At 40.9% G+C, this 17,476-nt stretch overlaps 1 protein-coding gene across 2 annotated transcripts in view; it reads left to right on the plus strand.

Moving 5' to 3' along the window:
* Positions 1 to 17,476, plus strand: part of SLC10A7 (solute carrier family 10 member 7) — a 182,336-nt gene that overhangs the window by 141,715 nt on the left and 23,145 nt on the right. For both annotated transcript variants that reach the window (XM_037497387.2, XM_037497388.2), the window contains exons 7-10: positions 2,786 to 2,869; positions 7,904 to 8,069; positions 9,000 to 9,051; positions 16,971 to 17,044. In XM_037497387.2, the coding sequence (XP_037353284.1) occupies positions 2,786 to 2,869; positions 7,904 to 8,069; positions 9,000 to 9,051; positions 16,971 to 17,044 (376 nt within the window). The remainder of the gene's footprint in view (positions 1 to 2,785; positions 2,870 to 7,903; positions 8,070 to 8,999; positions 9,052 to 16,970; positions 17,045 to 17,476) is intronic.

Consider the following 17,476-nt stretch of genomic DNA (forward strand, 5'->3'; position numbering starts at 1 on the left):
AGCCAGCGCCCGAGCCAGAGGGCTGCTGTCACTGTCGGGGAGGCTTGGTGCAGGGCTGCTTCCCCCGGGAGGAGCATGACCATCCTGACATGGCAGTGCGGGTCTGAGAGGCGGGACTTACAAGTCGTGTCTCTGGATCTCAGTTTTCATGTCTTTAAAAGGAGGGACTGGGACCAGCAATCTGTTCCAAGCTTAGGATTTTATCAATGTTAGGTCTTCCCCTCCAGAGCAGCACTGAGGACTGGAGTAGGGAGTGCAGGAGAAGGAGGGCACAGAACAGGCGCAGGCTATCTTGCTCACCACGTGCACACGCATGCACACACGTGTACCTGCTGTCCTCCACATGCTTCCTGCTATGACTGTGGCCCTCCGTTTTGGGTGTACTTTTGCATTGGGTGTATCACTAGTGATAAGCAGAGAAAAAACTAAGAGTTGTTTTGAGATGAAGAGTCGTTTTGCCTGTCTTCCTCTAGAAGAAAACAAGGATATGATTTTAAATAAGTTTGCCACTTTTACTTCTACTTTTCAATTTGCTTCATTTGTTTGTTCTGATCAAGTTTATTCATCTGCAGACACGTGCCCTGTGCTGGGGTAGGCCGTGGGCTTCCAGGGCGAACATAGCTCTATACGGTTTGCATTCAAACATTCCAGAACACACTAGATGCATTAATGATGTTGATCTAGAACAGGGACATGTGAGATCACCGTGGGGTCCCAGGGACGGCCATCTCCCTTTTCCTTGCAGACGAGGACCCTGAATCCAAATACTATAAATGCACTCATAGCGTATTCAGCTGGATGTTTTGAATTTTGGAACTTTGAAAACTTTGTTTTTCAAAGCTTGTTTTCTATGCATCCAGTGCCTCAGTTTCTCTGTAAAATATTAATTTCAATCTTTGCCCCAGGAGCAGCCTTAGGGTTAATATGTGTGCTGAGAAGCTATTTGTAAACCACTTTGTTCCAGAACATAGTTGCTCTAATATCAGGTGTAATTGTTAATTTTCTCTTAATTAATGTATTAATTAAATTGTTATTTTACTACCTTGGTTTTACATAGAAAGAGTTAATAGCCAAGTGACGTCTAATATGCCAGGAGTCCCATTTGGTCTTCACCCTTTTTGCTTTTTCTGCTTGACTTTCTTTATTTCTTCAGTGTATTTTGGTTGGAGAGGAAAATATTATAGCCTAAAATTTGTATAGGCCAAGACAGACAAGCCGGTAGTCATTAGTGTTAAGTGACTGTGGGGGGTTGGGGTGCTGGACAGAAAGCCTTGGCATTTTGAGTATGTTCAGGGAAGGCAGAGGACAGGGGCAGAGTTTCGCAAAATACCCCAGGGTCGTTACACCTCTGGGAAAAGAGTTTGGTAGGCTAGTTCATACAGAACCCAGAAATTAGTAAAAAACGCTGATACCAACCACATCCTTTCATTCTAAGCTATTGACTTCATCTATCTAAACATTTGATTATTGTATGAACCCTTCATTACTATGACATTTGTCGTTCACAAAAATTTCTAAGTTTCTAATTTCTAAGTTTCTCTACACTTAGGCAAATAGGAAGCTGAGGCCTGGTCTGCAGGGGAAGGGAGATTATGAGTCTCAAGAGTCAAGGAGAGATAATTATTGATGGTTTGGGAGAACCTAGTTGCAAAATGAACTCATGGTAGAGAGCGCCATTTATGGAATAGGCAATTGTTTGTCCAAAGAGGACTGAAAAGCTAAGGAGGTTTTGAACATTAGGAAGGTGACAGGAAGCGGCAGTTCCTGGTGGTTCAGGCTTACGTGAGGGTGTGATGCTGTTTAGAGTTATTACCACCCTGTGCTTCAGGCATTCGAGTTTTCTTGAAGCTGAGATTGCACTCACAAGCAAAGAAAACCACAGCATGAGGAGGGAGAAAACTGGGCATTTTTTTCCCCTCTCCTATCTTTTTTTTTTTAATTTATTTTTTTATTTTTATATCCCCCATACATTTGCAGCCCCCTGATTTTAACCCCAATCCCTCCTTCCCCCCCCCATTGTGTCTCTGGTTCATAGTTGTTTGTTGATTTTGATTTTTTTCTTTCTTATTGTTATTCTTTTTCCTGGTCCCTTATTTAGGTTTTCTAGATTCCTGTAATGAGTGGGACCATCCGGTATTTTTCTTGAAAACTGGGAATTTTTAATGTACACATTAAGTTTCGTAAGTGTTCAGACATACAAACTTAGGAGAGGTATACTAAAATTTTTCAATTGAAAAACAAGTTATGTTTCAGCAATTTGCTATTTGTTAGACTTTGTATAAGAATGCATTTTAAAGGACATGAGATTTATTGCCTTTGTTTTGAAGGAGTAAGAAAGTTTTATGCTATTTCATTTGCATAAATAATATTATCTTGATAAGAGAATAGTGAGGCATACCTGTTTGTATTAGGTACCTGCAGATAGGTAAAAAGTAGAAATCATACAAACTTTGGTTATCAGTGAAACACCATGCCATGTGATTACAGAGGCTGTGAACACAGAATGACTTTACAATTCAAATGTATTTAATAAGAAGAAATTTAAGTTGGTTGCAAAAGAATAATTATTTTCTCTCCATCTTAGTCTCCCAATAAAAATGATGTATTAAACTACTTAACTGTCTATTCTATATTAAATTTAGAAAATTAAAAGTAACTTCACTTATTCTTTCTTTATAGCTACCAAAGTTTTGGTGCATGGGAGATAATTTATTTTGTTATTTACAGCAGTGTTTGAAAACTAATTCAAAGTTATTCTAACGCCTCTTATCTTCTTGTCTTACAGCTCGGTTCATCCTCTTCTGTGCCTTTTAGATCTATTTTTTCTCAGCTCTTTATGACTGTCGTGGTCCCCCTCATTATTGGACAGGTAAGGTCTCTAGTTCTCTCTGCTCTGTTCTTTATAAATCAAACTGTGAGTGCTTATGTCATGTCAAGACAACGGAGAGAAAAGAGAGAAGAAGAGAGAGTTAAATGAGAATTATAAGTCTGTAACATGAGGCTTCATCAATCACAAAATCCTCATCTGTTTTTTTAATTAACCAATCTGCCTTGCAGATAGCTGTGGAGAGACACCTGCACAGAATCTTGATTTTTTTTCAATTTATTATCCCTTCCTCATGGCTATGGCACTAGCTCTAAAACATCTAGCAAGTTATTACTTTATTCTGCAACTTCCAATATGGTCTCAGAAATTAGAATCATTTGGGGAATAAGCCTCTGACTTTGGCTGACTTCTTCATAGACTACTTCGACAGAGGCCATCATTTTAAGGGTGGAATTGATGAAATAAATATTTCATTCTGTTGCTTTTAAAATTGAACCCCGAAAAAAAAAATAAAATTGAACCCTGGAAAGTTTGCCTTATTGTTCTTGTTGAATTGGACTAATAAGTGAAAGACATGTCTTTTAACTTCTTATAATAAGTTAATGATACACATGTAATTATACACATACAGATATAGAAAGAAGGTGGTGATTTGTAATCATGGTCACCTGCATAAAGGAAGACAGAATTTAATGTTCCAGTAAATGAGTGAGATTTAGACAATAGGGTATTAGGATGGTTAAGAACATACATAGATGTTGGTTTAAGGGCAACTGGATTCTAATTTTTTTGCTGTGTGACCTTGAGTGAGTCATTTCATCTCCCCAGCTCTAGGTTCATAGCTTATTAAATCATACAATAATAGTGCTGTCTTAAAGGTTGTTTTGAGGATTAAATGAAATGCAGATGTATGAGAAGTTTTTCTCATCATAGAGCCTGACACAGGTAAGTGTTCTACAGATTCTATCATTGGCATCATTATCAAATTCCCTGTCAACTTGCTGAAGTAATGGCTATAAAAACGGTGTATGTATAGACATGCAATATTGACATGCTGTCAAAGTCCAGTCCTCTGGGAGATGGAGTCCAAGAGAGGTTTCCATGCTAGAAGTTTCTTGAAGAGTAAGGCTCAACATTAGACAGGGAATTCCTTTCTTCCTGCTGGGAGACAAGTAATAAGGGTACAAGTCTGTGCCCCCAGGTGGGGGCTGGGGGATGGGGTGGGGGAGGTGGTGCTGAGAACATTCTTTGAAGGAAGCATTCCGGGCTAGACACCTTTAAAGAGTAAAAGAAGTAGGACTGGGAGAGGGAGGGGTTGAGCTGCTGTGCAGTCCCAGCAAGCAGGCCCTGGAGCTGGACTGACCTCCCTGGGGTATGCAGACTCTGAACCATGCTCTGGCCCCCTGGGCTAGAGGACTCTAGAGTCATAAGGCTTTTTTCAGGTGAGATTCAGGGTCCAGACGTAGGACCTGGGGGCTCGAGTGTGTCCTCCTGAGTGTGTCCTCCTGAGTTCTGTGTATCCCCTCAGGAGACACAGGCAGAATCCTCCCCCGCCACCTGACATTTCTTGCACATTTTATGCAGGTCATTGAGGCGTCTATGTCTCATGCTCATTTTAGCAGGACAATATTTATCTGCCTTTCTCATGAGAATAAATGAAATAATAGTGGGAAAAATTTTGGAAAGTTAAATGGATAGTGGGTACTTGTTGTGTCCATGGGTCGTTATTATTTATCTGCTTTTACAAAGTGTGCAGATGATATTTGGAATCTACTCAATATAATAAAAATAATTTTAAAGAAAACCATTGTATAAATTGGATTTGATCTCATATTCCTGATGACGTATTTCCACAGAATATTAGTGAACAAACGAATGCTTTATGAAAATATATGGATTCAGTGGAATAGAGGATAAAAGTAGAAGAATCTAAAGTCATCTTGAAGAAAAATACATTTTAAAATGCCAACTTAACAAAAAATTATTCATCATATATTCAGTTTGCTAATGTAAATTGAATATATTCAATTTACAAAAAAATCAATTTACTAATGTAAATACAGAGTAGGAAGGAAAAGAAATAAAAAACCCTAGGGAAAAAAATGAAGAAAACTGAAATAATGACAGTTCCGTTTCTCATCCATCTCACTATTAGACATTGTTCACCTGAGATCCATTGCTTCTCCAGATTTCCAGTCTCGGAGCCAAAATAATTGGTGTGTGGCTCAGCTTCTCAGAAGTACAGGGATTTAGATTTGAGTTTCCCTTTAACCTGCCTGATGCTTAGTTTAAAATGAAGAAAATCAAAATGCAGAAGATGAGGCAATAAAGGCTTCCTATGGAAGATTTTTCCCCCTTTGCTCTCCATAGAGAAAACCAATCATGTTGATAAGGATTTATCACTTGATTTTGAATGCGTGAGTGTCTCTGGGCCAACAGCAAATGACTTAGTATGGACTCTGCAGAAAGGGGCACCTGGCTTCCCCTGCAGATGCCTTTTCCCACCTCATCTTGACTTTTCTCCCCCAGGAGAGAATTTTGAGGCACGTGTATCAGGTTGTGTTGATCTGTCTCTAGCAAAGTCTCCTTTCCTATAAGGCTGTTAGACATTTCTATAAGGCAACGTCTTTTAAAGAATTTAAAAATGACATGGATTCTTGACAAATGGAGACTGATTGTAGCAAAAGGAAGTGGCTAAACTAAGGAGAAAGTAAGGTTTCCCTGAGCGCATCTTTGAGCCACATCAACACAACTTTACCCAGTAGTTTATAAAACATTTTAACACTTTCTTACCTCTAGAGTGCAAAAGCAGCTTTGTGAATTTAATTTTAGAGTATGATGGAAAAGCTGTGTGGAACCTGGTAAGGTAGAAAATAGATTACTTAGAAAACGCAGAAAAATATCACTGGAAGACTGAAAACAGGGAAAGGCAATTTGTTTTCCCCTAGGGTTATGTTGCACTCCAAGGTCCGGTCGGGTTCCCAGCTTCCTGGTTGTGTTCTTTGTGGAAATTAAGTATCCAGCATTGATGCACTGATGTGTTTAGAAGAGCATGGAGGCTAAGAGGACCCAGCACCTGGGAGCCCCCATTTCCTGCCATATTGACAGCCTTGTAACAAAGAAAGAGGCTATTTAGACGAAGTGAGTTAACGTGTAGCTTGTAAGTTGATTGAAAATTAGAGATTTGTCTTGGTGTTTAAAATGGCTTTGACTTCTGAGTTATACCGGCTTGTATTTACTTGTTTACTTTGTCATAGAGGGGCAATGGTGGTGGAAGAGGAAGACATTTTTACTTTTGGAATTAAGGTCACATATTGTATGGCCTATTGCAGGGAGAGGACTTTGTGTTTTTAACCATTGTATATTCAAACAACATGGGAGAAGAGCATCAATTTTAATAACTGTAATTTCCACTTATTTCCTAAAGGAATTGAGTGGTAAATGTAGACAACTATCAGATTTATGCCACCAAATACAGTGCATTCTGAGATGACTTTTTAAATGAACTCCTTCTGTAGCTTTCTAATTGGCAGCTACTCCATGATGACACATCTGGACCTGGGGCCATGTGGACACTTGGGTGCTATCATCCCAAATTGTGTCCAAATAGATCAGCCCATAGTACTGTGTGACTGATCCTCTGATTTCTCTTTATGCTACTTTGTTGTAACTTCAAAGAAAGAAATGAACACTAGAGAAATTACTATGGTTTGGAGTTATTTCTAGAAATAAATCTAGCTGTAACATTAATTACAGCATCTACTTATTTAAAAAAATATACATATGTATACACACACGTGTGTGTGTGTTCAATATATATACACTCTTTCTCCTTCATTCCCATCCTACTTAACCTTCAAGGTTTTGTGAAACCCATGCCTTGTGCTAACTGGTCAGCTTGCCGCCAGGGCTCCCTTTATTAACACCCTTACTTCCCCTACAGAGTCCTTGAGAATGGACGAAGTTGATCCAAGAGCCGTTTGTCCAAAGGTCCTCTTGAGAGTAGCTTGTTTTGTGCCTGTGTGTCTGTGAAGGTAGGCCCCACTGCCAATGCAGACTTTTTAGTGACAGAGCAGAAGATGACAGAACCCCATCAGCCTTGTCAGGAGAAGTTCCCTGACCTCATTACTGCTAATGGCTCATGGTAATTCAGCCTGTTGTGAAATCTCATGTCCAATTATGCTGGATAATGAGTGACTCAGAACTTAATATGACTCAACTATAGTCCTTAACGTGAGACTTGTTCAGCTTCTTTCAAAAGTAAAAGGTTTTAAATAGAGTGGTTGACTTTTATATCCAAATGCAAGTTATCACCAATACTCAGGCTGTCCTGATTTTAAATATCTGATTTGATTTTAAAATAAGAGAAGATTGCTATAAAACTTTATGTTCACTGATCCTTTTGTCGGAAAGTTAGAACAAGTTTATTCATTTTTAAATGCTAATTCTAGAATTCTTAAAGCATGCAAATGGCATTTGTCTTTGGATTCACAAAAACTCTAGATATTCAGAGTTTGAATTATTTAAACTCCCACAACACATGCACTTTTGCTTTTCAAGCATGAGTTATAATTTAATTAAAAACTTCTGGTGCATTGCTAGCATGTTAAATATTAATATGTACCATGGATCACTTTCGATTATCTACCGTCTTGAAATTCTTGAAGATGTCAGATTTTTAAGATTCCCAAAGTTGTACTTGGAATTGTCTGTTGAGGCAAAGGGGATTGTGATAATTACACACATCCATTAGGATCAGCAGAGGAGATAAACTTTGGGGAGGCTTAATGGGCATGTCTCGGTGACAGCTAGCAAGGAACATTTGGCATGATTAAGGGTGGATTTGAATGCGGTTGAAAATATACTCTCATTATGGACACCAGTGGAAGTTACCCTACAAATGTGGAATCCCCAAAAGAAGAGCAGCATGGCAGGGATGATCTGAAATCCCCTGTGGCCATCGTCCAAATTATTCTCTTCCCTTTCTGTCTTTCTGCTGTCAGAATCGCTTTGTGCTGCCCCCTTCGACTCCCTGCTTCTCTGAAAAGAGGCAACCTGTTGATCTCTGTATTTCAGATTGTCCGAAGATACATCAAGGATTGGCTCGAAAGAAAGAAACCCCCTTTCGGGGCTGTCAGCAGCAGCGTACTCCTCATGATCATCTACACCACGTTCTGTGACACCTTCTCCAACCCGAGCATCGACCTGGATAAATTCAGCCTTATTCTTATACTGTTCATAAGTAAGTCTTCCTGTCCCCTCGGTCTCCCCAGTAGCAAAGCATAGCAGTTTGTGTTTTCACAATTCATTTTGAATGTTAATTTGATTAGAAAAGAATACTTTGTTTCATATCATATATACCCAGGAACTTTCTCACCTGTATCGTTCTTTGTGAAGCTATTAGTTATGCACTTACTATCTAATCTCTTTTGTTTTCTGTTTGATTTATAACAGTTCATGCCAGTTGAAGGAAGCCATAATAGCTGTAGCCATAATTCAAAAATCAGATGGAATACTTTTCCCCTGATTTATTTTAACTTTAAGCTAATCTCACCCTTTATTTTGAATTAAAATTAAGATTTATATTATATGATTCTATTAACTTGTAAGTATAATAATTTTGGTTGCAGTCATTCAAATGTGAATCTTTACATCATCTCTCTTATTAAAATATTTCCAAAGTGACATGATTGTAAGAAGCAGCAGATGGTAAAATGCTCACAACTGCTAAGACTCTTGTTATTCTCCTGTCATACCAAAGACAACTTTTGGTAATTAAAATATCAAAGACTCTTTTGTTATTAAAATCGAGATGAGTTCTTCCAAAATATATATTGCATATTGCCACGTTTATGCTATTTGCTATACTCTGGTATAAACCAGCTCTGTCTAAATTGAACAAGTTAAATAACCAAATATTAAACGAAAGAGGTTTTAGATTTACCCTGAGTAGTGACTATCATAGAGTCTGTCTGGGGATCTCTTCAACAGGTTGAGTTCCGCTCATTTAAATGAGTCTGTAGCTTAGGAATGTGTGGTTAGTTGGTTGATTTGTTGTTTATTCTTTCATTTGCAGTCCCGTAAGTTTCAGCTAAAACTAAGCATACCAGTAAATATGCTACAGAGTCTGCTTCTACGGTGCTAATTTAGATTCAATCTTTTTTTTCTTCAGTATTTTCTATTCAGCTGAGTTTTATGCTCTTAACCTTCATCTTTACAACAAGGTAAGTGATTTGGCATCTCTTGCTGTTAGTTTCTAAATGAGAATCGTGCTCTTTCCTTGGCTTCTGTGCCACTGTCCTGTTCCAGTCTTCTGTCTTCCTGACCCTCCACCATACCCCTTCCCCCTCTGGAAGGCGTAGCTGTCACCAAAGGGTCTGTCCTTGACTCACCTGTTCACACCAGGTGTTAGATGTCCTCCACCATTCTGATGATCTGTGCTTCCTGCTGCTAATGGTCAAGCCTAGCCCCTCTGGCCCAGTGTATTAGCACTCACTAGTGCCTTACCATTCTGAGAGAGTCACATGTCTTAACAGACCTCAGACTCAAGATATTCAATGTGGAATTAATTTCCTCCCTGCCCCAAAGTTTCCTCTTTTTCTCTCATTTCATTTTTTTATTTATAATGAAACCATCATCCAGAGAGTTGCTTAGACTGGAATCCTTTACATCATTGCTTCCAAAACTATTGATACCCCCCTGTAATATGTCTTGTGCTCCCAAAGCCACTTCTCTAATTTAGGTTCCTGCTGCCTCTTTTCTCCCCAGACTATTGCCACAGATACCTTCATCTCCAGGCCCAACTTTTCTTATGCATTTTGTACTCCTTCCAGAAACTCAAGGTTCTCATAATGCTCTCTCATTTAGAGGTCTTCAGTGGTTACCAAGTCCCTGCAGAATGAAGTTCCTTTCCGGGCCTGAAGCACAAGGTCCTCTCATCTTTTTTCTAATCTTACAACCCATCACAGGCATTCACGCTGTCTAGGCCTTAGGTCACAGTAAAATCTTTGCTGGTCCCTAAAAGTACTTCATACTTGTTTGCGCCATTCCCATGTCTAAATTGGACTGTGTGTCCTAGTTTATCTTTCCCCTTCTTAAAGACTCATCTTTAGTTTTATGCTTTCTTCTACCAGTTTTACGTTTTCAACTGTTGTTACTTGAGCCTTTAATGTGAGAAATTTACCACAGTGAATGCCACAAGTGAGAGAGGATGCCAGAACTGTGTGAGAGTCAAAGCTAGATAAGTACACCGACACCCATATCCTGACCAAGTCATACACTAACCCAGCCTGCCGCCAGTTAAAGAAAACCCCTCCAGAGAGTGCTAGATCAGGCTTCATGGAAAAGATGGGTTTTGACTTGAGTCATGAAAAATGACTATTAATGCAGCAAGGAGAGACTCAGAGGGGGTTTCTCGGTGGCAGAAGAAATGATAATGCAAAGTGTACACACACATGCGCACACATTAGACATGGTGGCTAGTAGGAATAGAGGCATCTTGAAAATAATAGTCACTGGAACAATAGGCTTAGGCAGCGTGCCAGGCCTGTGAGTACCAGGGGATGGCAGTGAGCCGCCACAGGGAAAAGGGCCTGGCTGATCCTGAGGCCTGTCAGTGGGTGGACTGTCCAGGCCTCACAATAGGCTCTTGGCTTTTGGGGCCCCTGGTATCGCACTAGGATGACTGTATCCCATCTATAAACATGTATCCATCGGTATCATTTGAAGTATTTTTCCAAGCCCGTGGTTGTGATTTATGAAGCAAGAGTAAAGCCTAGAGCCATTAAGTCTCAGAGATGTGCCTCAGTTGGGAAGATCTATGAGTAGGAGCTATTTTAAAGTTGCTTTTGCAAATGAAGGTATGTCTTTCACTGGCTGTTTTCTGGCCATTGTGGTAGAGTCCTCTTCAGGCAGCTCTTCCTCTCAGATGTGGTGGGACACAGATGTTCTGTCTCACAGTCGACTCTCCTGGTCTTGCTGAAGGATGATGGAGGGGGTGGGGGAACGTAGGGGTGTTGAATTGAAATTGAGAATTTTCGGCTTGGAGTAGATTGACTTTGACCAGGCCTTGTGATTTCGAGACCCTTCTATTCTCCCTCATTCTGCCTTCGCTGAGGTTCTGTCACATGTTTAACTTGCTTGGTCCACCCTCTTTGACAAATAGCAGAACACGCAGAGGCCCTAATCATGCTCTGAGTAGTGGTTGTGTGGGCCCCAAATATTCCATTAAAATTTGGGGAATTTTCAATTGGCCAAGGTTAGCTGGTTTTTGCATTTTTTTTTTATATGAAAGATCCCTAGTGCTTGAGGACTTTATTGATGGAATAAAAGATGCCAACATTTATTGACCCTTGCCCTGGCTAAGGACTGTATATGTTATTTTGTGTAAGTCTGACAGCAAAGACCATTTGGCTATGGAGTCTTATTGCTGTTTTGCAGAGGAGAACTCATATGGAGGTGTTGAAAAATCAAGTTTAGTAGTTTAGCAACGTCCCCAAAATCAGACAGCAGCTAGTACATGTGAAATTGAAATCCATTTCCATTTGACATTTCCAAAAACAATTGCCCCTACTTTTTTGCACTGCACTGAACTAGTTCAATTACTTTCAAAATTCGTATTAGTTTTAGTTAGGGAATTTGTGTAACGTGTCTAATTGGTTGGATTCCTTAAGTTCATATACACACAAGTTAGTGACACACAGAGTTCACACGAAGACCCACTGCTTTATACTCCGTTGGGTTTCATTTTCCTTCCGATACTATGACCCTTCCTACTTAGAAGGAGTGAAGGGGTGAGTTTTCTTTTTCGCATCATATTCGATAAATCAAAAGCCAATCCAGGTTTCAAGAGAGAAAAATCTCAGTCTGACATCAGTCTGTCTTTTTCAGTATGTCTCACCACCCACCTCTGTCAGTGGAAGTTTAATGAATCAGGAGAGACCCATCTTGGAATGTTTTCTACCATGAGTGTTTGAAATACATTTGAGAGCTCTTCTGTATTTTCCTTCATCTGTGTACACAATAGTAACCGGGTTAAAAGTCCCAGTTGAGGAGTTAGACAGACTAGAGTTTCAATCCAGTTTAATAATATTGTAACTTTTGTCAGTGTCTGCATTTATAAAATGGAGACAGTCCATGTACCTGTTTCATCGTTTTAAATAATCTCCACATAAAGTCCTCAGTGCAAAACCTAGCCTGCCATAATAAGCACTACTGTATAGAAGCTACTATAGAATGCAAAAGAATTTGCATTATAGCAAAAGAATTTGTATTATTTCCAAAACTAATGATGGAGGAGTAAGAATTAGCATTTCTAGCTCCATAATACATTCTCATTTGACATTTTTCTGTCATAGCTGCTAAGAAGTAAGAGTTGATTTATCACACCAAGGGCTTTAGTGCCCTAAACTCTCCGTGGCTTTGGGAAGCTGCCAAAGTTAAAATGAAAGATTGAAAAAGCTTAGAAAAAGAAAACAGTAATTGGAAACTTCTTAAAAATATATAAAAGTTTGCAGACTAATAACTAGAGTAATAGAATCTCAAGTATCACTAAAGTGATAAAAGGAAGGAAACAAATATTCAAATATTTGTGAAGGTGTTTCAGTCTCATCGGGACACTTCAGTAAGGCGTCTCAACGGGTCTCTCACCCCTAGCCCTGGGAGGGCAGGAGGGCTGCATGGAGGGGGCGAGGGTGAGAGGGAGGGAAGGAAGACAGGAGTTATTGATGTTATTGCTCAGTCTCCTCCACCGTTTCAAGGTGAAGCAACTAAGCCCCTGAGCTCCGGGTGCTTTTCTGGGGCCACAGCTAATGCCAGACAAGAGCTCCTAAAATGAGTGAAGACAAAACACAGGTGCAGAGGTTAACAAAGGAAAAGATTTCACATGGAAGTTTCCTCCTCTTCAAACAGGGGCGCAGACAGAGCCATCTCAGAGGAACTTCGCTGCCCCACATTCTGTGCTTGTAGTAAAACCCTCTGACACCATCTCCTTTGTGGGTGCTGCCAAAGACGGCAGAGTAAATACCATGTGGCAAATGTGGATTGAAAGCTTTGTAGGAGAGAACAAAAAGGCCAGTTGGGAAGAAAAGGAAGTAAACATCTCAAGGGAAGCCAAAGTGATCAAAAGAATTATACAAACAAGATAAAAGGAAAATCAATATTAAAAAGAGATAAGGTAGAGTTAGAAAATAAATAGTAATGTGGTTCCTCTCAGGAGTATGAGCAGATGCAACAGAGATGTTAATCACTGAGGATAACTGTCTTCATTGCCACTCACAGGCCTCGCTTCCTTTCCGTGTCACTGTCCTGACTTTCCACCCAGAAGACCCCCCGGGCTGAGCGCGACTGAGGGGGGTTACCACCACAGCTGCTCCCGGCCTCTAATCTGTGGGGTGGTTTGGGGTTGGGGTGCTGGAAAGTGCTGTGTGGATGTTCACTGCTGTGTTGGTGTCTTCCTCCTCCTGGTGGACGCGTCTGTGAGCGCCGGCCCTGAAGATGTTCCCGGGATCTACGAAGCCGAGCAACAGCTGCGACACGGGCAGAGTGCAGGCCAGTCCTGCTTGGGCGGAATGTTGTTCCTTTTTTTTTTTTTTTTTTTTTTTTTTTTTTTTTTTTTTTTAGATTTATTTATTTACACAAGAACTGGGGTACAGGCCAGATGCGCGGGAGGGTGAGAGACAGAGCGGGGCTGCAGAACAGCAGACTGACGAAATACACTGCTGAGGGGAGCAGCGGGTGAGACAGGAGAGGTCTGCCATGTCATGTGGGACCCTCGCTGGCAGGCTGGGATCAAACCAGCGATGCAGAGGCTGCGGACAGCTTCACAGTGGGGCGCTCAACTGCCTGTGCCACAAGGGGAGGCCCAGGAATGTTGTTTTTAACCATTTACATTCCATTTTCATGTCCCAGGCCTTCTTTCCTGGGATGGACTCTGTGTCAGTAGCACTGTGGGGCCTCGGGCCACATGGGCCTCCTCGTCCTCTCCAGGCCTGAAACAGGAAGAAGCACTTTGCAGATGTCCTCTTGGCCACCTTGTGGCTGCCGCCTTAGCATGCACAGGGTCTAGTGTAAGCTTTCTCAGTCAGAGAAATTTGACACATTGGAAACATGCTGTAATCTGGGAAAGAGCAAGATCATAAGCAAAGTTCGCCACAGGGAAGTGTATTGCCAGACTCTCTTGAAAAAAGCCAAACTGTATAAATCCAGATGCAGCAACAGTTGGTTATAAACAAGGGCAGAAAAAAGACTCAGGGGTCTTTTTTACTAGAGCCGTGAGCATCTCTGGAGAATGACCTCAAACTGGGCCTGTTCTCACATTCATTCCTGTAGATGTGTATTCTTCTTGGGTTGACTGGATACTGTTTTCCTCAATCTGTCCATTTTAAGCATCTATAATTTCTTTGGTTCTTAGGCCTCAATATTTTCTGATACTCTGTGCTGAGTGAAACGCCTTCCACTTTACAACTAAGTCAGCTCTGACGTAACTTACCTCTGGTTTCCCATTCCCTGTGGGAAAAATATCTATATTTTTGAGTCACCTTATCTTCTTTGCTTCCTGGACAGACTGTAGAAACCCCTGCCCTTTCAGACTAGCCTGTACAGTCTCGTCTTATCCAGGATCCTTGAGGCCCTGGTTCACTTGTTACTTCTAGCTGCTGCATATTCACGCCCCCTATGCACACGTTGTCCAAATCCCCCATGAGTCTTTTCTTCTTTTCACCATATTTCTTGAAAACACAGACCCTCTCCCTACTACAAATTCAACACACTTAAGTATCAACTCCTGGACCTTCTTGCCAGACCCCAGAAAGCCTTTCTCCATTCTCTATTTCCATTAACACCCCAGCGCTCGTCTCAGTCCTCTGTGCTCATGGCCCCTCATTTCTCTCTGATCCTTCCTCTTCTCTCAAAGCAATAATAACAATAAAAGTATTGATGCACAAACATCAAATGCTTGCCAGGTGACAGATTCTTAACAAACTTTGCCATTTATCCTCACAAAGACCTTAAGAGGCAGGTCGTTTCATTTTATACATAAGCAAAGGATAGTGTGGATTTAAATTCAGGTGTGTTTGACCTCCAAGCCTGTGCTTTTAAGCTCTTGGGAGGGAGTATTTCAGAGGTTAGCAGCTGGCAAGTTCTTTTACATCTATCTTCATGTCTTACCATCTGCTCCCCCACTGAGATTCTTCAGGCCTTAGAATCTGCTTCCTGCCCAGCCTCACCAGCTTTAGTCTTGTGCCAGGCTGTACAATTCCACCTCCGTAAGAACAGCTCCAGCCTGTCATTCCACCTCCCATGTCTTTCTGTGGTTCTTGTCACCCCATCTTATCAAGGTCACGCTCCTGGTGTCCAGCCAGTGTTCCTGAGTCCAAGACAGCCTGACAATCCTACTCTTTGTCCGCTGCCCCCCATAGTCCAACACTCCAGTTCCACATGCTTTGGCTAAAATACACATCTGCATGTGCCCGATCTGTTCGTCAAAGCCCAGCTCAATTGCTGTTTCCTCCAAGAAGGTTCTCTATGTGCTCCATCATCTCCAACCCCCTGACAAGCTGGAGGTCATTCTTCTCTCGGGTGCTGAGCCTGCTTGCACTCTGGCTCTTGTTCTCTCTGGCTATTGCGCTCTCTGGCTCTCTCTCCTACCCCCTTGGGAGAGTATGTATCTGTACCCCTTTCATGCATGCATTTACAGAACTTTGCATAGCCCCTTCCACGCTAGGCCTATGTGATGAAAAAAGGGAAAAAGTCAGCATGTAGTGCATTGTTGGGGAAAGAAACGCGGTCTCATCCTATAAATATGAGAGTAAAGTGTGAGGATAGTGAGGCCACCTCTCAAGTAATACATATCCTCAGGGACTCCTCAGCTGAGGTGAGACATCAAAATTCAGGTGGGAGGTTATCCAAACTGGTTAGAGAGCACCAAAGGGCGATTTAAATATCCTCAGAAGATATGTGCAGGCTGAGAGGACTCTTCTCCCTCCAATGAGTATATGAAAGAGAGAACAGCATCTGGGATCTTTCTAGGGAAGATTTTTAACCCAATGAAGGGTGAGACGTATCAAGTTGTATAAGAAGAGTGAGACATGCCCTTTCTTCAGAGACCCTTAAAAATCGGGTATAGTGTTAACATTTGCATCTACATCCCTATAGGCAGGTCCTAGAGAATTTTTCCATTTGCTACTCCCTTGTGTAAATTCAGGGCAGGAAAGGAATAGATTCACTTTATCTTCAAGCCCTACTTCTGCAGGAAGGAATAGTTTTAAACTTATCAAGATGCGAGAATAATTATAGTTTTAGCCTTTTGTACTCTTAATTCTCTAAATATTTATAATGTAAAATAGGAAATTTAAATGCACATTTATCAGTACTGACCTCCATAACTTTTAATGGATTTTGACTAAATGGGATTTTTTTAAAAATACTTTACATATTATGTAATAATAAAGTGTAGCAGTTAAGAACACAGGCCCAGAAAACAGGCTTGATTGAAGTCCTGGCTCTGTCACCTAGTGGCAGAGGGGGCCTGGGTAAGTAACTTAACTTCTGAGTGCCTCAGTTTCCTCATCTGTGAATAGGCATGTAGATCAGCCACCAGAGTGGTTGTCTTTATGTGCAAGGCCTTCCCAGAGTACCTGACACATCATAACTGCTCAACAGGTGATAATGTGTTACTTCCACTAAAACATAGGATGTTATATCATTGTTCCTAACATATGTTTCTCAAAAGTGTGTGTTTGCTGCCAAAAAGACAGATGTATTGCTCCTTGAAGGGAACATGTTGGCTCTTTCAGCTCACGGGTTAATATAAAGTCATCACCAAGTGATTTAGCTAAAAGGGATTCTTGCTGTGTGATTTTTCACAAAGTCCTGCACCAAGGCCGATTATGTGTGATCTAAGAGACCTCTACCACTTACTTTTAAAACTATCTCCTTTTCATGGGTAAGTGACTCAGAAATGATTCAGAAATTCTAAAAAGAAATTCAGACACTTAGGTCCATTTAGATATAGAAATATTATCTCTGTCACCAGGATTGATCAAAAGGCTTTTAACATGAAGGTAGGTACTGCATTTGATTTAGGATGTATTAAAGAGGCTTTTGATAAAAGGATTTGTAAAAACACTTTTTTTTTTGCCCCTAGGAATAATTCGGGTTTCACCCCAGCGGATACCGTGGCCATCATTTTCTGTTCTACACACAAATCCCTCACCTTGGGTAAGTGATTCACAGAGTCAAAAACCAATTGAGTGTCACTCTCAGGTAGTTACATCTTACTACTTTGAAATTCAAGTCACTCTTCAAATGAAAGGGAACTGGGTATTGTCCACTCTGTGAAATAAAGGACAGTAGCAAAGTGAGGATGCTTTGAAATGCCATTATTTGATTGAACTAATTTAGGCCCTAATTTTTGAGGGCCTAAATTTAGTGGGCTGGGATTTAGTTTAATCTGTAATCATAGCACAGTTTCTCATGAAAATATGTCCATGTAGGATGTTAGCATTTGGAGTTAAGAAGAAGGCAGGGGAGGTAGAGGAGGGTCAGTGTGGGGGCTGCTTCTGAGGGAAGAATCAGCAAACATTGGCTTTGGAAACTGTGGAGTTGTCCCTGGAATACGCTGCCCAGAGTCAGGGGTCACACGAGCCCGTG

This window comes from Talpa occidentalis, unplaced genomic scaffold (assembly GCF_014898055.3).
Source record: "Talpa occidentalis isolate TD23 unplaced genomic scaffold, MPIMG_talOcc4v2.1 talOcc4.8, whole genome shotgun sequence".
NCBI classification, from domain to species: Eukaryota; Metazoa; Chordata; class Mammalia; order Eulipotyphla; family Talpidae; genus Talpa; species Talpa occidentalis.